Genomic DNA, 23,751 nt, shown 5'->3' with positions numbered 1-23,751 from the left:
ACCTTGACCACCCAATCAGGCTAAAGCTTCTGAATTTTCAGTCAGTGTTGAAATAAGCCCAACTTACATTGTGTTGCATGCATCCCAAAAGGTAAGCCTAACTTGTCCTCTCAAAATCTGCCAGAAAGCTTTAACAGCATTTCAATTTATTTTATAATTAATTAACTCATGATTATTATATTTATCAAAAATTCAAGTAAATCTTGAATTCTTGATTGAGTCTGTTCATTAGATTTGAGATTACCAAGACTATTAATTATCCATAATTAAGACTACCACAGTGTTAGTTAATTATACACTCTACGTAGAGCACCTCGTATGCAAGTTGCAGGGTAGGTAACGGGCCTGCATTCACAACTGCAACCATCGGTTTCGCACCAATTGCAGCAGCTTCAAGCCTATCCCAAAAGTGATCGCTTAGCAGATAGCACTTGGGCTCATAATTGTAAGGTTGAGGGTTCAAGCCTCACTAGGTGCATCACTTGGTTGGACACGTCTGTTTATGTAAGTCCAAGCTCTTGCCCACTCAAATACTCAGTCGGTCATCCTCCTTGGTAGGATCACTGGGGAGGAGGGTCCAAATGCGATCAAGCTCCACTGTTCTTCGGCTTGTGAGCTCTCCTATCTGCACACAGGAAAGTGCCAGCATAGCTCTTGCCCGCTCTATTGGCTAATATTTGGAGGAGAGGTGTCTAGATTTTTGAGCATGTGTCTCTATCAGCTAATATTTGGAGGAGAGGCGCCTCCCCCCCCCCAGATGTTCAGATGTGTGTGTCTTATCTCGCAGTCCACAGGTCACCTTTTTCAGCCAGGCGACATTTCCCAGGTTGCGCGCAGGTCAGTCAGTCATTTTCTGGTCAGCTCGTCACTGTTCTTGGACAGTGTGCAGTCAGGCGTGCAGTTCCAGGCAGCGTGCAGGTCAGGCGCAGGTCAGAAGTGACGTGTTTTGCACAGGCCCTGGTCACGCAGGTCACGCCAGGTCAGTTCGTGACTTTCCAGGCCACGTGCAGCTGGCGGCAGGTCAAAACGCAGCAGTCGTCACGTTACGGGACAGTTTTCGTCAAATTTCTCTTGCAAAATTTTTTAATTTTCAAAGGTTTACTGGAAGCTGCCCCCTTTGCCCACTGACGGGAGTTCGCGCGTGTAAGCACAGTTCTGTGTTTTGGGCAGATTTGAGCCACAAATTTGGGGATTTGTCCGGATTTGACACGAGCAAGACACACAGTGAGATTCTGTCTCAGAAATTGCAGGAATTTGTGACATTTTGCCTCCGAAATTTGGGGCTTTTCATGTACATGTTAAAATTGGGCTGAAATTAACCCAATTTCTTGACATTGATGCACATTGGACCCCGTGCAATTTGGGGCTTTTGCTGTTTGAACAAAATTTGTGCGCAAATTGGTCATTTTATGTACATGCGGGTTTAATTTCATGCAATTTGGACGCCCGACACTTGAAAAATTTGGGGGTTTTGCTGAAATTGCTTCATTTTGGCAAAATTGGTCTATTCTATGCATGTCAGAGACAGTGCAGATGTATGGTTGATGTTTTGAGCACAAAACTTTGGGGCTTTTGACCGTGCGGGTCAAATTTTATGCCCGTGGGTGCATGTACAGCAGAAATTGCAGCTAAAATTTGGGACTTCTCATGTAATGTGATGTATTTGTCCTTGGAACAGCTGTCATCAGTTGTGGAGTGCTGTAGCACAACATTTGGTGCTTCTGAAAATTGATTTGCAGATCTGAAATTTCTGCTTTTAACTGGTACTTATTGCTGGTTGGTACTTGTTTGTACCTTGGTCACTTGTTTGACAGTTTGGGCCTGCATTTGCTGAATTTGTGGTCATATTTTGGACTGAAAATCATGGCTGGCAGCAGCAATAGCAGCCATCTTATGCACATCAAGAAACTTGAGGGTGCACATAATTTTGCAGTGTGGCAAAAGCAATGCTACAATATCCTGTTGCAGAAGAAGCACGCTAAGCCGATCAAGGCCAAAGGGGTAAAGCCCGCAGATGTGGAACAAGATGACTGGGATGAGTTGAACGAGCTTGCACGCTTGACCATTGAGCTATCTGTCTCTGATGCTCTGCTGTTTAACATAGAGGGTTTGGACACTGCCTATGCCATTTGGACTAGACTGGAGGAATTGTATGCTCAGAAGAGTGCAGCTAGTAAGGTGTATTGGCTAAAAAAGCTTATGGATTTGCGGATGAAAGAAGGAACTGCTATGTCAAATCATCTGAGTGAATTCAACTCAATTTTCAACCAACTGGTTGCTTTGAAGTTTGTCATTGATGACGAGTTTAAAGCTACCTTTCTGCTTTGCACTCTACCAGAGAGTTGGGATACATTCAGGACTGCCTTGAGTAACTCGAATGCTATGCTTATGTATTCTGACGTGGAAAGCTCTTTGCTTATGGAAGAGATGAATAGGCAAAATAATGCATCAAGTAAGTCGTCTAGTGCCTTGCATACCAGGGGCAGATCACAGCAGAAGGGAAAATCTGATGGCAAGGGTCGCAGCATGTCTTGCGGCAAGAATGTGGAATGCCACCACTGTGGCAAGAAGGGTCACTTCAAACGTGACTGTTACAAGTGGAAGAAAGAGAAAGGGAAAGGCAAGAAGACAGAGGACAGCAAGGAAGAGAAGAAAGAGAGCCAGCCCAAGAAGAGCAGCGTCAAGATCGAAGAGGTGAATGTAGTCACTCAGGGCAGTGACAGTGGGAACGATGTACTCTTCGTGTCTTCATGTTTTGATGCCCATGAATTGGTTGCCGATTCGGCTGATGACATGCATACCTGGATTTTAGATTCGGGTGCCTCCTTTCATGTCACCCCTTACAGAGATTGGTTTTCCGATTATACAGGCGGTCGACATGGTGTTGTCCATCTCGGGGACAACTCAGCATGTGATATTGCAGGCATTGGCAGTGTGCAGCTTCAGTTTCAGCATGGTTCTGTCTTTACTCTTCAGAATGTTCGTCATGTACCTGAGCTCAAGAAGAGCTTAATCAGTACTGGACAGCTAGATGATGATGGTTATCATACCACATTTGGTGATGGAAAATGGAAGATCAGTACAGGATCTAGAGTCATTGCCAGGGGTGCAAAGAGTGATACTCTGTATCCTCTTCATGTATCTAGTGTGCGTGACCATGTTGTCGCAGTAACCGAGCAGCCAAGTGTTTCTTTGTGGCATGGCCGGTTAGGACACATGAGTCAAACAGGAATGAAAGTTCTTTCTCGTTTGGGTTACTTGCCTTGTCTCCGTTATGCTGATTTTGAGCATTGTGATCATTGTGTCTATGGTAAGCATACGCAGACATCTCATAAGAAATCGCTTTCTTTGAAATCTTCACCTCTAGAGTTAGTACATTCAGATGTATGTCAGATGCCAGGATTGTCTTTGGGGGGGAAGAAGTACTTTGTCACCTTTGTCGATGATGCTACACAGAAGGTATGGGTTTACCCCATTCGTAGCAAGGATGAAGTACTTGACAAGTTTAAAAACTTCTTGGCATTGGTTGAAAATCAGACTGATAAGACACTTAAGTGTCTTCGCTCTGACAATGGTGGGGAATATGTATCCAAGGCCTTTCAGGCATTTTGTGACAGCAAAGGGATAAAAAGGGAGCTCACTGCCCCTCATAATCCACCCCAGAATGGAGTTGCAGAGCGTATGAACAAGACTATACAGGATAAAGTCCGTACTATGCTGTCTCATGCTGCATTACCCCATGGTTTTTGGGCAGAGGCTGTTATGACAGCCGTTCACTTGATCAATCGGTCACCAAACAGGTCTTTGGGGGGGGGAGTCCCTCAGGAAGCGTGGTCGGGCAAGCCATCTTCTTATGCTCATTTACGAGTGTTTGGCTGAGAGGCTTTTGTGCACATTCGTAAGGAAGACCGCAGCAAACTTGAGCCAAAGTCCTGTAAATGCATATTCCTAGGATATGGTGACGAGGGTGAAATGGGATATAGATTGTGGGATCCCGTGAAAAGGAAAACAATGCGCAGCAATGGTGTTATCTTCCGGGAAGGTCGCATGCATAAACAGCCCGAAAAGACTGAGGAGGTTCGTAGGGTTGTATTCCGGGAAGAAGTACCTTTTGGACAGCAAAATGTGCCCGCTGTACAGCAGCAAATACCTGCTGTAAATGAACTTGCGAATGCAGAAAATGATGCTGGAAATGATCAGCCAGCCATTGCCCATAATGATGAGCCACTAAATGTGCAGGAACAGCCAGGACAGCAAGCTGTTAATGTTGATTTGCAGGCTGAAATGCCAGGACAGCAAGCTGTAAATGATAATATGCAGGCTGAACAGCCAGCAAACAATGATCATTGGGTTAGGAGATCGTCTAGGGCTACTAGACAGCCCGACAGATTCGTTCCTGGTGCAAATAATGTGGCTGATTATGTCATGATCACTGACTGTGGTGAGCCGTCATGCTTCAAGGAAGCAATGGACAGACAGGACAGCAAGAAATGGTATAAAGCCATGCTGTCAGAGATGGAATCTCTTGAGAAAAACGGCACTTGGGACTTGGTGCAGTTGCCTAAAGGGCAGAAAACGCTTCCATGCAAATGGGTTTATAAGATGAAGGTCACTTCTGGTTCCTCGCCAAAGTACAAAGCCAGATTGGTTGCTAAGGGGTACAAGCAGGAACATGGAGTTGATTTTGATGAGATCTTCTCTCCTATAGTCAAAATGACTACATTGAGAACCATTTTGGGCTTGGTTGCAGCTGAAGATATGGAGCTCATACAGATGGATGTAAAGACTGCATTTTTACATGGTGATCTGCATGAAGACATATATATGCAGCAGCCTGAAGGGTTTGTGGCTAAAGGCAAAGAGAAGATGGTATGTAAGCTCAAACGGAGTTTGTATGGGCTGAAGCAAGCACCAAGAGAATGGTATCATAAGTTTGATACATTTATGCAGTCTCAAGGTTTTCAAAGAAGTCAAGTGGATCACTGCTTGTACACCAAGAAGGCCGCAAATGGCAACCTAATTATCTTGGTTCTGTATGTTGATGACATGCTGATTGCTGGCAGGGATACTCATGCCTTGGATTCGTTGAAGCAAAGTCTTCATGGCAGCTTTGACATGAAGGATCTTGGTGATGCAAATCACATTCTTGGCATGCGAATACTCAGAGATAGGTCCAAAGGATTACTCTTTCTATCTCAAAAGGAGTATGTCTCTAAGGTTTTGCAGCGTTTCAATATGGAGGGGGGGAAAGCAATTGGTGTTCCATTGCCTCCATATGTGAAACTCAGTGCAGAGGACAGCCCTATATCTGATGATGAGAAGGCTGAAATGGCCAAGATTCCATATGCTTCAACTGTTGGCAGCTTGATGTATGCTATGGTTGCTACACGTCCTGACATTGCCTTTACAGTGGGAGTGGTTAGCAGATATATGGCAAACCCTAGCAAAAAGCATTGGAAAGCAGTGAAAGGTATTATGAGATACCTCAAAGGCACAAGTGATTTGTGCATCTGCTTTGGAAAGCAGAAGGCATCTGTCGTTGGCTTTACGGATGGAGACTATGCTGGTCATGCGGACTGTAGAAAGTCCACTTCTGGGTATGTGTTTACCTTCACAGGAGGAGCAGTCTCTTGGATCTCCAGGCTACAGAAGTGTGTTGCATTGTCTACTACAGAGGCAGAGTATGTGGCTGCTACTGAGGCATGCAAGGAGGCTTTATGGCTTTCACGTCTGGTGGGAGATCTTGGCATTACAGAGTTACCCGTTCTTCATTGTGATAGTCAGAGTGCTATCATGCTAGCACGGAATCCCGTCTTTCATACAAAGACGAAGCACATACAGGTGAAGTATCACTTCATCAGAGATGTACTTGACAGCAAGAGCATTGAGCTTGTCAAAGTGCATACAGATGATAATCCTACAGATCTTCTCACGAAGGGTCTTCCAGCAGAGCGGTTTGCTCATTGCCGACAGATGATGGGAGTTGGATAGATATATGTATTTCAGCTTTGTACATACTTAGACTTAGCTGATTCTTTTCTCCTCTTAAGGCACATTGCCTTTAGGTGGGAGGTTGTTGGGAATAAAGGGCCATCGTGCCGTTTATATGTGCACGGGTGTGAACGCACCCTTAGCACACTTGTACTTTCATATATATCTATCTAAAAACCTAAAGTGATATACACTCCAATTGTACCCAAGAACATCTTGCATCTCTCGCTCTCACTCGCTGCTGTTGCTCACGTGTTTGCTCTTTACCTGACATTTCATCGCCGGACATTGCATCTCCGCAGCGCATCACTCACTTCAGTCTGAGCATATTTGAACTCTTTCAAAGTCCTTGTTACAAGAAACTCTCAACCTTTAGTTTGTAAATGACTACCAAATTCACAAGAAAATAGGATAGGTAGTTTGAAGAGCCTCTGTTTGCCTAAAAGCTAAAACTCTTTCACAGAACCCTTATTACCAAGACTGTCAAACTTAAGTTTTTAGATGATTGTCTCAATATTTCAGTGAGCCTTCAGAGCAGAAGTTGCAGGCTTGACCCCAAATCCTACCAGCTTCAAGGATAGCCCAAGTGCACTCAGTTTATGCATAAACTGCTTCTCAGTAACAGAAACCCAAATAAAAGCTTACAATCAAATGTTCTCAAAGTGAATTCATGGATTTTGTCAATTTGGTTGTGATTCATCATGTTTGATAACAAAGCAATCTTGTACTGTGAATATAGGAATCAAATAGAAGAAAGACATGAGACAATAATATATAAAGCAGCAATGACTAACAAGGGAAGAGAAATCATGAATAATACCTTCCTGATTGATGAGATAACCTCTTCTTTTACTGAGCCCCAACCAAGCAAACCTCTCCAATCAGAACTCCATCCGAACACGCCCCTCCATTCATTATACAAGCACTAGGACAACCAGACCACAAAATGCAACTTGTTGGAGGGTGCATTTTAGTTTTCAACCCCAAATCATGAGCAATCTAGTATAAATAACAAAGAAACTTCAAAAAAAAAAATTAAGTAACAACACTTGCAAGGCTAAAGCTAATGTTCAATTTGCATAAGCCCTCGTCAAATCTCAGTCCTTATGTTGAACAATAAGCACCAAGTCAGTGAGCCATGCTTCAAAGAAAACTGCAGAACATTCTTGCACATCAATTACACAGTTTATTTAATTTGAACCTGACCTATCACACAAGTCACACAAAGGCCCACTCAAAATTCTCCTTTTCAGATTGGCTGAAAAAAAAATAATGTCCTTAAGTGCATCATCCCTTTATTGGAGGTGCTGGTGCACGTGTGAGGCCTTGAAGGTAGCAATGGACTGACAGAAGGATACCTTGGATCAGGAGGAAGCAATGGACTGACAGACAAAATAACAACGTGCAGGAACAGCACTGGAGCAAAGCCACTTGTGACAGGCAAGGGTGAGACTCTAGCTCGAGCTGATCATTGATCTAGTGAGAGTGAGGGATTCTGACATCTGTCCTTGTTACTCCATCCAACAACTACAAATAGAAGGGAGATGCATCTTCTAATGACTTGGAAAATTCATAGTGGGTTTTTAAGTAGAGTCTAGACTAGGCCTATCAATTAACTTAATGGCCTCAAATCTTTTAGAGCTCCCTTGGACAGTACTTTATTGAAGCTTTAGCCAATTCATGCCATAGCCTCTTGCAGTTCCTGCAGTACTCATTCCTTTTGCCATCTCTCCTTATGGAACTCCACATGGGCCTGTGTCTTCACCCTTTTTACCTCCTCAGTGAGCTCCTCCTCCAAGGTTCTTTAGTTGTGAAAATTGCTCTTCCATGTCCTTTTGCCCCTATATGAGGCTTGAGAAGTCCATTTCTAGCCCCGTTTCTTCCTCTACCTTCTCCAATCGGAGTTCCTTTGCACTCTCTTCTTCCTTCTTCACCTCCATTTTCTTCCTTGCTTCTAGTTCCTTCTTTAGGTCATTCACTTGCCTCTGATAGATGGTTATCTACTTCATTTTCTCTAGCTGGTAGGCAGCAAATGCATCCTTCTCAATCTCTAATTCCACCATAGTGGTCTTCTTGTCTTCCTTCATACTTTGTGTAGGCCTGGCAATGTCCTTGGCCTACTTGATCATTCATCTATGTTTTACATCAGATGACTAGACAAAGACCAGTCACTGTTAATTTTTCGAGCTTATGGATACGGATGAGACAACCATACAGCACTCCAAGTGGGTTATTTAATTTCACTCTTGTTGATGGTATGCTACACATGGTGCAGCCTGTCTAAGGCAGCACATACAACTTTAAGAATATCTGCATGTAGGGCTGACTAGTAGTGTAGCATCATGATCAACTTTTACTTAAAAGAGCATGAAGGAACTTCCTTAATTGATCCGAGATAGAAAAGATTACGAATGAGCTGCAATGTGGCAGCACTTCCCTTGTCAAGGCTAGAAAGAAGACAATTTCAAGAGACAAAATGAGCCAAAACCTTGTCAAAAAGGTGTCAGCAATATGTGCTTATGTCATCTCCTCGTGTGTTTTGTGAGACCCATCACTAAGTCAATGGGGCACATTATGAAGCTCTAGCACTTTTGGTCCATTTGTGTGTTTACCCAAAAAGTGTGATCAAAATGGAGCTTCCTCTCAACAAGTTACAATATTTGGGGAAGCGAAATTAGAACTCAAATATGCTAAGGGGCAAGAGGAAAAATGGAATTGCAAAAAACTAATGAGAGAAAACTAAAAGACCCCCTCTCCAGATATGAAAAATGGGAAAAAGAACATGAGTCCCCAAATGGCTCTCAAAATGTATGGTGGGTGTGTCCAATGTCAACCTCGTACTGAAGAAACTCTATCTTGATCTTGGAATCTTCACTTGAACTTTCAATCTAGCAAAAACTCAAACTAGAACTGGAATCCTCCATCATATTAAACTTGGATATCTTTGAGAAAGATATAGTAAGAATCTCAAACATGGAAAAAGAAAATGAAGAGGTTATTGAGAAATGTGATAGCCCCATGTGGAACTAGGAAGGCTCACTTAAGGGCTTAAAAGTAGGTAGCTCTTTTAGAGATAGATGTCAATGGCCCCTCTAAGACTCCCTATGAGACTAAAGTATCTTCCACTAAAACTATCATCAAGTTTTCTACTCTCCAATAAGATCATGTGAAGACCATGTGAAGATGAAATGTTCTATGAATAGGCATCCCCTCGAACTAGAAGACGAGCTGAAAAAACTCATCAACAAAGTATCCTATAATCCATGCATCGAGTAATACATCCTTCAAATCATCTAGGACATCAGCTAAACATATACAAGCACAATCTAATCAAAAATTCTCTAAAATGTGAGCATTATGGGAAGTTATAGCCTCTGATCAAACAAGACCAAGGGACATTGAAAGCAGTCTCTAGAAATGATCTAAAGGGCAATGATCATAAAACAGCTTGCATACACATGAAATAAATTAGCAAATAAATAAATTACTCACTAAAAAGAAGAGCTAGAATGCTCTTGCACGATAGACAACACACCATAGGCCCCAAAGGTTGGTTCCCTTTCGATAATCTCTATCATCATTCGAAGCTTTCACAAATCACAAGTCACTTATTGATCATAAATCGGCACTCTCTTGATGCCTGTGATTCCCATGTGCCTTGCTCTTGAATCAACCCAAACTTGTCTCTAGCGCAATCTCCTTATTGTTCTCACCAACCTTAACCAAATCCATGACAAATCTATCCATTTGCACTAACAAATGGAATGTGTAAGTGTCACGAGGACATAAAATTTTTGAGATGCTTTGCTCTTGCTAGTAACATTTGATTAATTAAATGATCAAATGTGAAATGTTATAAGACACATGCGATGCACATGACAGTTATTTTATGTTAACAGGTCAAGGAACCCGAGGAAGCAATGGGTATCAAAGGCAAAAGTTGTGACAAGTTATGCCAACTGGATTTTGGATGTCAATTGGTGTCAATTTGGCCCTAGGACACTTAATTGGCCAATAAGTGTCAGTGGTGACACTAGGGAGGACTACGCACTAATTAATTGATTTGTGTCTGTCCAAGGGTCGATTAAGGCTAGGAACCACTTAGGGTTGCAAATGGCCTAGCCAATTAAATTGTGGATGGGCGCATCTAATTTTAGCAAGGTCAGAAGGGCTGAAATTAATTTTCAAAATAAATTAATTCTAAAAATTAATCAATTGGCTAGAGATTGCTAAAAAATGGGATTAGAAGGCTGCCACTTGGCTAAAATTCTCATGCGATGGGAGAGGAGGCTGTTTGGGGGCTAAGAGAGACTCATTCAGTGTGTATGGTGATATTGAGAGGGGGAGGTGCTGTTGATCAGTTTTTAGAGCTTTTGGAGACCATTTGCTACAAGCGACAACTGCCAAGAGCCCTCAAGAATCAGGCAACAGCTTTTATGGCATCAATGACAACAGGCGGCAACCATTAGTGCATGCAACATCAGGTTTTGTGGCTCTAGATTGTAGACGACAACATTTATACTGATCAGTCAAGGTAGTAGGCAGTTTTGAGGGATTCCCCACATGGAAACTCTGATTTTTTTCTCTTCTCAGTATTCTCTCATCTTCTCTAACCTACCCTCTGAGTATCTCAGCATTTCTAAGCCATTTGAAGGTGTTTTCAGCTAGATTTGGAGGACAACAATGAGATTTCTGCTCTAAACCCTAATTTAGGGCAGAAATTAGGGTTAAGCGACCACCTTGGGACTTGTGCCAACAAATTGGAGGCATAGTACACTAAAATCAGCAACTAGAATTCAAGGAGTTGCCAAGGATTCTAAATGCCAGCCCTGCCATTTGATTTGGGGCAGCATTTGGCCAATTTGTGGTCCAATTTGTACAAGTCTTGGGTGAAGATCAAGGGGGAATTTGCCTAATTGGCTTGTTGATCATTTATGACAACAAGGGGCTTTTGATCAGCGGAGGAGATAAAGATATCTCAGTTTGTACTCCATCCAATTGCAACACAAGTTAAAGAAATGTTGCAAGGGGTACTAGTTTTACAGCCAACAAGGTGTCCAATATCCAAGATTATTATGGTAAAGTGTGCATTTCAACTTTGTTGATTTATTAATTGTTATAATCAAGTGCTTGATCATGATTTCACCACTCTCTTCGAGAAGGAAGGCTGGTTTCAATAAGAATACATGTTGTTCTTAGCTCAACTGACCTACAAAAGTTACATTAAACGTGCAAATCTGGTCCCACATTGCTATCGGCTACTACAAACAATGTATAATACATGTAGATCTCGGTTCAAAACTGATCCAATCTACTTTGCTAAGCCTCAACCCAGTTCATGCATCAATCCTAGTGCTTTGCCCTAACCTTTGCAAGCCTAATCTATTGTCTAACTAAGTAAATTCTGACCTGCACTTCAAATTTGCATTGTTGCCACAAGCTGAATAGTGAATGGTGGGAGCATGTAGAGAAGCACTGCCCTAGGGTGCAAGCATATGTCGATGGAATCTTGATAGACAAGGTGAGCCATTATGAGTATGGATTTATTGGAGAGGCTAGGTCTCCCAATCCAAAAGGATGTCACAACAGTTTTAAAAATGACTGATGATAGCCTAAGATAATTGGAAGGAATGGTAACACAAATACATGTGACAATTGCTAACATTGAGTGCGTCCTTGACTTCCGTATTTTCCAATTTTCTACTTGGGGGCCAAGCTATCAACTGTTGCTTGGACGTCCGTGGATATTACATTCCGATTGTTTAGTGGATATCCCAACTGGTCGACTAATTTTTGGGCGTGGATTAAAGAGAATAATTCTAGATGCATACCTTGAGCGCCCGTTAGATGAAAGGGCATTATCTCCCACTATAGAATGGGAGGCACTCAAGGGAACTTTAGTTGTTGAAACCTCAAGTTCTAGTGATTCTGAAGAGGGTTCTACTACTGAGGAGGTTTACAAAGTGTGTTTAAATGAGGCAATAAAGGCAAAGGACAGGGTTCGTGATGTTGAGCTAAAACATACATTACTTGCTGATTAACCTCTTAAACAGCCCCAAAACACACTAAAAAATGCTCTTTTAGAGTAAAACCCTAAAACAGGGAGCGGTTTGGGAGAGTTCAATGGAAACCCTAAAACGGGGAGCAATTCGAGAGAGTTTAGTGGAAACCCTAATTTTTGGGATGCCCTCCCACATCTATAAATAGACAGGCTGCCCGCATTCAGCCTCATTCCGTCTATGCAAGTTTCTCACTCCACATGCAGATTTCAGCCATCAGCCTCCTCCCACATCGCTATCCAACCCTCAAGACTGCTGCCACTCCATCCATGTTTGCTCCTGCTGCTAGCGCCTTCATCCATGCTAACGTCAATTGCTAGCAACATCATCATTTGCTGCGATCTGATCATCCAGTCATCGCCAACTACATCAAACATTGTTTCAGCCTGCTGTTTACAGCAAACTGTGCACAGTTTCCAGCCTCTGATCGGTGGTACACTGCTGCATTTACCAATTTCCAGCCTCCAAACAGCTGAGTTTTGGTGACCAGCCTGCTGCCATTCACTACTCAGCACTCCTACACTCTGATTGGTAGTCACAAACTTGGAATCCGTCCCTGATGGACGTCACACTCCAACATTGCTCTGCCCTTGAGCACACTATACACTCTTACATTCATTTACAGCATTCATTCACTTCAGAGTTGTGTTCTCTCTCTCCCTTCTTATGTTTGTGTTTGAGTTTCTGTGTTTGAGTTTTGAGTTTTGTGTTTAGGGTTTGAGTTTCGAGTTTTGCATTTAGGGTTTGAGTTTTGCCCTCTATGTCTGTGTCTGTCTCTTTGTGTTTCTATCGTGGTCGTACACTTTGTGTGTCCTCAGTGCAAACCCTAGCAGTTTTCTTCACGTGGTATCAAAGCCGGTGCCTTGCAAAGAGTATCCTGCACATATTGTGGAGAGCTAGTCTTTGTGCAAGGCACACAATACGACTCGTAACCGAATCACAATGTTCCAAACACCTTCTTCTCCAATTCCTATGATGTCTTATCAGGCTTCTCTATCATTGGAGGCCCTGAGACGGCATTATGGACTTGGTGAGAAGGACGACACTCCACCTTCACCAAATTTCACTAACATGACAGAGGAGGACTTTGAGGAGTACTATCACAACAAGTACGGTGACGTTTACACCCCTCCTACCAGTTTTGCTACCACATTCGGACCGGTTGGTGAGACTGGCCACCTCTCCGATCATGGAGGACATAAGGCATTCGGAACGTCTGGCGATCCATCTTCATCATCTCAACCAAGTCCAATGTCAAGTTTGTACAATTCTTTTGCATTGCATGAATCAAAACCCTGGCTTGTTTCTTCTTTTGAGGTATAGAATCCGAATGGCTTTGCGTATATGAACTTCAATAGAGGGGGCTCATGAAGCAGACGGAATTCAAGTACATCTACAGCTTCTGTTTCATTTGAGCATATCACACACACTTCTCACTTCCCTCCCATCCCACCCCCTTCTATATCACACCTTGATCACCTCTCATCATCTTTCCAAAACCTTGGATTATACTCCACATCTGCATCACCCTACCTATGGATCCACCTTGCATACTATCCGCATACCTGGTGGGCACTCTAAGGCCCATTCCCAAGTGTACTCCACTCCCCCATCCTACCCACACTACACTTTTTCACCCTTTCTATCCTCAGCTTATGATGCATCTTCATACTCTCCTTGGGTTACACCTATGCAGGGATTCCCATCTGCTCCTCCCCGTATTCCCATCCCATCTCCTTGGGTTCCTCATGTGGCTACCATGCCCATGCCTAGCAGCCCATCCCTACCTATGGATCCACCTTGCACACTATCCGCATGCATGATGGGCACTCTGGGGTCCATTCCCAAGTGTACACTCCCCCATCCTACCCACACTCCACTTTTTCACCCTATCTATCTCCGAGCACTATCACTCCTGTTGCAATGGTCAAGAATGCCTTCACAGACGAGACACATTTTAACGGGTCAAATTTCACCACTTGGTCTAATTTCATGCAACAAGTGCTTGAGTCTCAGGGTCTTTGGAACCTCGTCATTGGTCAAGAGTCTATGCCGAGCCCTCAACTAGCTCACCCTGATTACATCCGTCAATGGAGAGCCTGCAATGCCACAGCCAATGTTGAGTTGATGCAAGGATTGCTTTCTGAGTTTCACTCTCAATTGCAGCACTTCCTGCTCGCATCAGAGCGCTGGAGTCACCTTCTCGACCGCTATGCGGCTCGTAATCGTACTCCGCACATCAATCTCAACTTTGAGCTTCAAGAGTTCTCTATTAAGGAAGGGGATGATCTGAAAGTCAAGCTGGCTGAATATAGGCGGTTACTTGCCGAGTTTGCCCATACTAGCTCTCTAAAGTCAGATGACGATCATTCTTCTTGAATAAGTTGCCCGAAAAATACTTCAATTTCATTCCACACATCATCTCCCAACCTCGATTGCTAACCTTCTACGAGTTTGAGTGTCAATTCTTGCGTTAAGCGAGGCTGCATAATCAAGTCCACAAGAAATCCTCATCACAACCTTATTCAGAGCAGAGCGGGTTGGTTGCCTCTTCTTCGGAAGGGAAAACCACCAGTGGTAAGAACTCGCAAGATGCGAAGGCAAGCCAATCAAAGGGTGACTCCTCTTCCTCAGATGGAACCAAAAAATCTAGACCTATCTAGCAGCAACTCCCTAAGAAATACTGCTTTTGCACACACTGCCAGCGAGCAGGCCATGTGGACGAGGAGTGTCGCTCCAAGGCCCAAGGTCTTTCACCTAAAAAGCCTCTGCAAACCACTGCGACTGCACAGTCCAGTGGGGCTACGCCTTCTGCTGCTCCTTCACCTGCTCCTTCAACACCCGCCATTGCTACTGGACATGTGGCTCGAGTACAGCCTCAACAACCCATCTCTTTCACTACCCCTAATGGACTAGCTAATTGGTCTGCAAATTCTAATCCCGTTGCACTTCATGCATCTATCTCACCTTCCTCCCCACCTCGTCAAGCGTTCCCCTGGTAGCACCCTGCTATTGGATGTACACGATGGTGGCCACCTTCTTAGACTAGCATGTCTCTAGGTCCTTTTGGATACCCTAGATCAGTCTAGCATTCATTTTTCGCACTCTTAGAGTCAGGCCCATAGGATTCATTGTCCTTAGCTTTTCCATTCTTTTGTCTTCTGCTGCATTTACTCACACACATGCACATTCATTGCATTTCTTTTAAGTTAGATTTTCTTTCTGTTATGCTTTGCTTTGGAGCATCTCACCACTAACATCTGTGTTTGCAGATTCTCATCTCTTTTGCAGGGCTTTGTCTTTCAGTGTAGGGCTCACTTACAGATTGCTTTGGTCCTACTTGGGCTAGAGACGTGGAGATGCGCACCGTTCATTTCATGGTTTCATCGTCCTAGGAGTGCTTGCTCTTCTTCTAGCATGGCGGTTTTCCCTCCCGAGGCGGATCGTGCAACATCTCTATAGATGCTATCATGGCGGTGACTTCTACCTTGCTCTTCTAGCAGGGTGCTTCATCCACTTCCTCTTCTTTCATTCCTTATGGTTCTCGGCACCATACGAAGACCGACATCAAGCTCCTCTTCCTTTTTCGACATCTACATCCAGGTTGAGAGGGGGATTCCTACCCTTCTTGGTATTCTATAGGCTTCAGCACTTTACCTTCAACATCGGCTTCTCCTCCCTCTTGTACCTTACCCTTTGCATTGCATGATTTCATCATCTTTGTACTAAGGCGCTTGGGCAAGTGAACAATTTTCCCATGAGGAACACTCCAAGTGGCACCTGTTGCATGAGCATTCTCCAACATGTAGCATACTTTGCATCTCATTGTGCAGAGCACCACTTGAGCGGATCCTAAGCTATTTCCACCAACGACTGTTGTTACCACACTGCCATCCTCCATTACATGGATACTTCATCACCTATTTTTGCTAGTCATCAACACCCTGAGTGGATGGGTTAGCTTGTACTATTTTGTGATGTGTTGGGTGTCACAACTCTATAGAAACAGAATTTGTATCCTTTTTCATTAATTTGTCTATATAATGATTTATTAAATTTGTTTCCTTTGCACTAATTATATATAAAGAAAAGTGCATTGGAGCTGGCCACTGATGAGTGGTCACAGGTTATGGTAGACCCACGCGGTGAGTTAGAGAAAAGATAGTTCACACTTCCACCTATATGGCCGATTGGGCACCTGTGATCAGAACTCACGCATATCAGGGTTAGACTCGCACACAGAAAGGATTGATGCCTTGAAGTGTGGGCTAGATCCACCAGAACAGACACTTACAATCAACAAGATGGCATGATCATGAAATGCTTGTACAATGTGCATGTGTGGGCTGAAAGCTTGAAATGCACATTTCTTTGCATAGGAAAGTCACATGAAGATTGCGATACCGTTTTTGCGATGTACACGGAAAAAGCTTTCATATAACACCCATATTGGGGGATCCCTAAATTTTAGGAGGTCCCTAAATTTTAGGAGCCTCGAATTAGCCTAAAAATACTAGTCCTAAAAAATAGGGATGTCATTCTAAAAATAGTAAATTTTGTACCCTGACTGTGCTTACTAAATTTGGTTGTTTCTATTTTTGACAGTATTCAGCCCAAAAAGGAAGGCCATAGAGAAGAGATAAGTGTCAAGACACTTGTCACACAAGTTTCCAAGTGTCCCACCACTCGTCACATCTCATGACATGTGGCTGGACACTTGTCTTGTGCTACTCCACTTTCCCCTTTTGTACTAGCTCTTCCCTCTCCTATAAATAAGAGCTCGTTTTTCTTCATTCAGCATCATCTTTCTTTGCTGTAAACTCATGTAAGCACCCACAAATAGCCAAAAACTGGCCCATCCATCCCCATCATCATCTCCCACTTCTCCATTATCAAATTCCTCCATATTCCCTCTTCTATCACTGCTGTTTTACAAGACAGCAAGCCTGTAAATTCATTACAGCACCTCCTTCTCGAGCTCTTTCTTTCATTTTAGCAACAAGAAGCAAGCCCTATCTATGTACTGCTGATCAACGATGGAGAAAAGCTGATTTCCCCTCTTTCTTCTCTCATACTATAAAGAAATCAGTTATTATCATTGCATAATAGATAATGCATGTGTGTTTATACATCTTTGCATGATCTTGTGAGAGTGAGAATTACTTCTCCTCACTCTCAAGTTGATTGTAACTGAGCTCTTTCCTAAGGGACTTGGGTTGAGCAGAAATACATTCCTTCGGGGGGGGAGGGGGGAGGGGGGAGGGGTTGCCCATCTTCAACCCTCAATCTTGTCTCCAATACTCTTACATTTTCATGGCTGTAATTTTGTGAGTGATTTTCATTTTCAGCTTTAAGTGTTCATTCTCTTTTATATTAAATCTCAAAAACAAGCAAATATCATAATTGTTAAGCATACTACATTGTTCGGGGCGTTTACATTGGGTGTACCCTCCCTACTCCCATCTTCTAGGTCACTATTACTTAATTGGCCGCATCCCATAAAATTTATCTCCCCTTTTTTTTTTTTTGAAGTTCCATGTAGTTCCATCCGCCTTTGTAAGGCTTGGTAGGGCACTGGGAAGCCAACGTGCACCCTTTGTCCGATGCCTTATCCTCTCTAGGGTAACTACTATCAGAGTGCAGCAATGCAGAAGCGTAGGATAAAGACTGAGAGAGAGTAAACACAAGGAGAAAAGAGAGAGAGAGAAAAGGAGACAGTGTAACGCAGAAAAACTGCAGTGTAGTATGCTGTACAAAAATATACACGGGGGCAGAGGAAATATCTATGTGTGTGTCCGTCTTGAAGACCTCAATCTCCATCAACCCAAGCACAATCAATCTCAACAGGCAGATCTCAAGATCAGAATGAATCAAAGAGTGTGCCACCACCTGGCTAAATATAGCCAAGAAACACAAAAACGCCCAGCACCAAGTCGGCTGCAGTAAATGCAGCCGGCTGAATAAAATAATGGAAAATTTGTCCAACTACAGCTATTGACGTGGCACCTGCTGACGTGGCACTATACTCTGCTGTACCCAGGACTGAAGACATGGCACGTGACAAATCTGTCCAACAGATCTGTAAACAGATAAACCCTAACATAGCCTGTCCACGGGATGACTCTACCTCTAACAACCCCTCTCAAATTCTGGACGAGGCATCAGGCTAAGGGATCTCAAATGTTGGCGAAGGAAAGCCTGGGGAAGCGCCTTCGTAAACAAATCTGCAAGATTATCTTCCATCTTGCAGTACTCCACATCAAGGGTCCCATCCAGAAGCTTCTCCTGAATGAAGTGATATTGGATCTCAATGTGCTTCGTCCAGGCATGACATACAAGATTCCGTACCAAGGCAATGCAACTCTCATTGTCACACCGCAGAAGAGTAGGACGAGTCTAGGGGTAGCCAAGCTCCTCCAACAATCTCCGAAGCCACACAACCTCACATGTGGTGGAAGACGCAGCCCGATACTCCGCCTCAGTAGAAGAAAGAACTACCATGGGTTGCTTCTTGCCACTCCAAGAGAACACCTGAACCCAAGGTAAAACAGTAGCCTATAGTAGACTGCCGGTGATCCACATCGCCAATCCAATCCGAGTCACTCCAACCTGCAAGAACAAGATCAAAAGCACTTGTGCCTGCTGGATAAGAAATCCCTAAGTCAGAGGTCCCCCTCAAATACCGAAGAATCCTTAGGGCAGCCTGCCAATGCACCTGTTTGGGTTAACTCATGAACCCTACCAAAAGACTCACAGCAAAACAAAGATCAACACGAGCATTGAGAAGCCAAATCAAGGATCCAATCAACTGACCTTAGCGGGAAGCATCCGTCAAGGGAGAATCGGATCCATAGGAGTACAAATGAGCCGATAAGTTTCCATCTCAAAAGTCACCAAGAGCTCCTAAATGTATCTCTGCTGAGAGATGAAAATCCCCCTCTGAGACTGATAAATCTCATGACCCAAGAAGAAATGAAAAAGCCCCAAATCCGTCATCTCGAATGTCTGATGTAAAGCTGTCTTGGTCTCTCGAACCTTCTGTGCATGATCCCCTGTCAGAATCAAATCATCAACATACAATACAAACAACACACGACCAACCTTGGAAGTGTGCACATAAAGCTGTGGATCGGCCGTGGAGTGCCCATATCCCAACTTCGACTAAAGAAATGAGTTAATCTTCTCGTTCCATGCACACGGAGCCTGCTTGAGGCCATACAAGGCCTTCTTCCACTTGTAGACTTTCCCATCCGAGGACCCAAAAGTCAAGAGGCTGCTCAACATAGATCTCCTCTTGCAAATCACCATTGAGAAAGGCCGACTTCACATCCAACTGATAGACAGGCCATCTCCTATGGCCAGCTAAGGCAAGAACAGCCTGAATAGTCGCCATACGAGCAGTGGGAGCAAAAGTATCATGGAAGTCAATGCCTGGGCGCTAAGCAAAACCTTTAGCAACAAGGAAAGCCTTGTGCTTATCCAAAGAACCATCGCTAAGGTACCTGGGTCTTGAAGACCCACTTGACACCAATTACCTTTTTGTGAGAGAGACGAGGCACAAGAGACCAAGTGCCATTCCTCTCAATAGCCTCCAACTCGGCTTCCATAGCCTTCCGTCAGTGATCAGACCGCAAAGCCTCCTTCACTGAAGTGGGCTCTCGATCCCACATAACACGGGTCATCAAACAATAGTTAAAGCAAACAAGCTCCGTAGAATGTGCCTAGTTCCTCCGTGACCAACCGGTCCATCTTGCGGTTTCCACTTCTCAGGGACCCCCTCGATCCCTGAATCTCGAAGGGTGTTACGAGCCCAACGAGGAGAAGGCCGGACCTCTCCCCGTCACTCTCCATCTTCTGAAGACTCCGGTGCAGCTACTGGCGGAAGCTCCTCCGGGGTGGCCGATGGAAGGGAAGACTTTGAATCAAAAGAAGAATCTCCATCAAGAGGCTCTGGCTCCAAAGGAACTGTCTCAAGAGCCCAACTCTCCCCTGGATCTCCAAGTACCGGGTGCTCCTCACCCCCCTCAGTGGCCGGAACTTCCACAAACTGCACATCTCGGCTCGTGTAGAAATCCCACTTAACAAGATCAAATAGGCGATAACCTTGGGACTGGAAGCTGTAGCCAACAAAGACCTATCATCAAGAAGCCGCCTCAAACTTGTCACACTGCGGCTTCGGGATGTGGACATAAGCGTCACACCCAAAGATCTTGAAATAAGAGACATCAAGCTTCATCCCAAAGTAAGCCTCAAAAGGTGTCATCCTGGCAACGGCCAAAGTGGGAGATCCATTGAGGATGTGAACTGTGGTAGCCACTGCCTCGATCGATAGAAACTGAGATGTATGTCGGTCTCTATCATGGTGCCCCATCTCGATCACACTTCGGTTCTTCTACTCCAAAATGTCATTCTCTTCTTGAGAAGTGTTGGTGTTAGCAAACTCCTGGTGAATGCCCCTATCTCCACAAAAACAAGCAAACTCATTAGACACAAATTCACCACTCTTGTCTGAACGCAAGGTCTGCAGTCGCCAGCCAAATCACTTCTCCTCAAAGAGAAGCCAATCCTTGAAGTGAGAGAAAGCCTCCAACTTCAAAGTCAATAAATAGGCCCATGTCATCCTGTTGTAGTCATCTACAATCAACACAAAATACAAGCTCCCCTTCAACAACTCAGTCCTCATCGAGCCACACAAATTTGTAGATACAAGCTCCAAAGGTGAAGTAGACCGCCGCGAAGCTTTGGTGGGAATCACATCCCGATGCAATTTCCCACAAATGCACGAGACATAGGGCTGATGACTCACCACTATGTTCGGCAACCCTCGTGACGCCTTCCGAAGGTACTCATAGTTCAGGTGGCCAAACCGAGCATGCCATAGCTCGGACGGTGTCTGAGAGGTAAGAAGAAGAGAGGTAAGAGCTGTAGAAGACTTCAATTTGTAGATGCCATTCTCCTCATACCCTGCAGAGAACCTTCCTCGATCCACGATCGAGGACTCGAACAGTGTCATTGTCAAACTCCACCAAGAGACCAAGGGCACAAATCTTATGGACTGAAAGCAAATGATACCCCAAGTCTAGCACATGCACACCTCGGAAGTGTGGGTACCACCATGTACATCTCGAATAAGCTACATCATCTCACCCCGCGCAACAATAGACACAGAAGAGCTATCTCCAATGCGAATCTACCCACACGAAGGTCGCAAATGGATAACACCAATGGGAGGAGTCATGTGCCAGGAGACACCACTATCCATGATCCACTCACAAGCTCGAGGAGCTGCCATCGTAGCATCAAAAGTCATCGGTGTGTAGTCTTCAATGATTGCTAAGTGCAGAAAAGCAGATGATGAGGGTGCAACCACGGCTCTAGAATCCTTCGTGTTCTTCTTCTTGGTGTCCTTCTTGTCTTTGTCGGGGCAATCCTTCTTCCAATGACCGGTCTTACCACAAATATGGCAGGTCGATTCCTTCTCCTTGTCCTTCTTGGATTTGTTGTCCTCCTTCTTCTTCTTCTCGTCCTTCCCCTTCTTCGGGAGGCTTGACCAACCAAGACCTCCAATTTGGAAGCATTCTGCCCCTTCAACTGTTCCTCTTGGCCCAAGACCGTAGGAACCAATTCTTCCCACCGAAGAGCTGACTCCTGCCTTGATGCAATAAGAGCGGAATAAAAAGTATCGAATCGTGACGGTAATTGGGACAACAAAGTGATCACCATGTCTCCGGAGAAAATAGGCTTCCCCGCATTTTGAACCTGCATCTGAAGCTGCCGAACCTTGTTGATGTGTTCCCGAAGCAAAGAAGACTTATTCACGGACAAGGTCCACATCTGCACCTCCAAAGAAACCCTCTTCATCAGGGTCATCCAATTGTACATCTAGTCGAGCTCCAACCATATCTCTCGAGCCACCGTCAAGTGCTCCATGTGAGATATCATGGTTGTAGTGCAAGACAAAAACAGAAAAGAACGAATCCTGGCATTCAGCTTCTCCCAATGAGACTGGGCCTTGGTCAACTCCACATGAGCATTGGAAGAGAGTTTAGACTTGTCTCTCATCGAGGGCCTGTTAATCTCCTCCATCACCAGTTCCGCCAAATCATAAGACTCCAAAATGGCCAACATCATCACCCGCCAGATGCGATAATTGTCACCATTAAGCTTTTAATCCGATGGAAGAGCCGGTAGGACACGCACCTTCCTATCCATGATCGCCTGAAACTCCAAATCAGTCTCTGTAGACATGTTCACCTACAATGCCTGCACAAACGCAAAATCAGCCTCCTCTGATTATGTAAACGTAGCCTTCTAGGGCTGGTTCCTCCATGCCCAAACCTTCTTTACCCGTCGAAGGCGATGAAAAGGTAAAATCTGCAATGGAAGGTCTAAAACGCAACCTTCCTCCCCTTTGAACAGCAATAACCTGCTGCAAATTCACCAGTTGGACTCCTTTCCCGCACGCCACGCTCGATTCAGCCTTGATCCAATGCGCAGCCCTCCCACTCGCCTTCAAATCTTGGAAACGCAACCTTGTGTCGCGCTGAAATCTCCTTTTCAAATAGGTTCAGCACTCAATTAGTCCAACTTCTTGCTCTGATACCATATCAACGGGCAGCAATGCAGAAGCATAGGGCAAAGACTGAGAGAGAGCGAACACAGAGAGGAGAGAGAGAGAAAAGGAGACAGTATAACGCAAAAAATCTGCAGTGTAGCATGCTGTGTAAGAGTGCAGAAATATACACGGGGGCAGAGGAAATATCTGCATGTGTGTCCATCTTGAAAACCTCGATCTCCGTCAGCCCGAGCACAATCAATCTCAACAAACAAATCTCAAGATCAGAATGAATCAGAGTGTGCCACCAACTGGCTAAATATAGCCAAGAAACACAAAAACACCTAGCACCAAGTCGGCTACAGTAAATGCAGGCGGTTGAATAAAATAATGAAAATTTTGTCCGAGTGCAGCCTACACTATTCGACTGCAGCTGCTGCTGACGTGGCACCTCCTGATATGGCACTGTACTCTGCTGTACCCCGGACTGAAGACATGGCATGTGACAGATCTATCCGACAGATCCGTAAACAAATAAACCCTAACACAGCCTGTCCAGGGGATGACTCTACCTCTAACAACTACTTGGATTCCCTTGGTAAAATAACCATCGCCTCTGTAGTCTTGGTAGGCCACTGGGCAACTAACGTGCACCCTTTGTCCGATGCCCTGGCTGCTTTGGGGTGGGACGCCTTGGGATAGATAAACATCATAGTGGTTGGCCTAACCTTTCGGCTCAATTTTAGGCCTGAGAGGGGGTGTTGAGCTAAAACATGCATTACTTACTGATTAGCCTCTTAAACAGTCCCAAAACACACTAAAAAATGCTCTTTTAGAGTAAAACCCTAAAACGGGGAGCAGTTCGAGAGAGTTCAATGGAAACCCTAAATGGGAAGCAGTTCGAGAGAGTTTAGTGGAAACCCTAATTTTTGGGGCGCCCTTCCACATCTATAAATAGACAGGCTGGCCCCATTCAGCCTCATTTCGTCTCTGCAGGTTTCTCACTCCACGTGTAGATTTCAGCCATCAACCTCCTCCCACGTGGCTATCCAACCCTCGAGGCTGCTACCACTCCATCCGTGTTTGCTTCTGCTGCTGGCACCTTCATCCATGCTTACGTCAACTTCTGGCAACATCATCATCTGC

At 44.4% G+C, this 23,751-nt stretch overlaps 1 protein-coding gene across 2 annotated transcripts in view; it reads right to left on the bottom strand.

The window, feature by feature from the left end:
• SPL2 (E3 Ubiquitin ligase family protein) overlaps positions 1-23,751 on the bottom strand; it is a 72,665-nt gene that overhangs the window by 32,882 nt on the left and 16,032 nt on the right. For both annotated transcript variants that reach the window (XM_087676842.1, XM_087676841.1), the window contains exon 2: positions 6,812-6,916. In XM_087676842.1, the coding sequence (XP_087532968.1) occupies positions 6,812-6,916 (105 nt within the window). The remainder of the gene's footprint in view (positions 1-6,811; positions 6,917-23,751) is intronic.

Source organism: Lygodium microphyllum, chromosome 4 (assembly GCF_053477565.2).
Source record: "Lygodium microphyllum isolate KBCC chromosome 4, Lygodium_microphyllum_v1.1.10, whole genome shotgun sequence".
In the NCBI taxonomy this organism is placed as follows: Eukaryota; Viridiplantae; Streptophyta; class Polypodiopsida; order Schizaeales; family Lygodiaceae; genus Lygodium; species Lygodium microphyllum.
The sequence above is the reverse complement of the archived record's forward strand: the minus strand, read 5'-3'. Positions and strand labels throughout refer to the sequence as shown.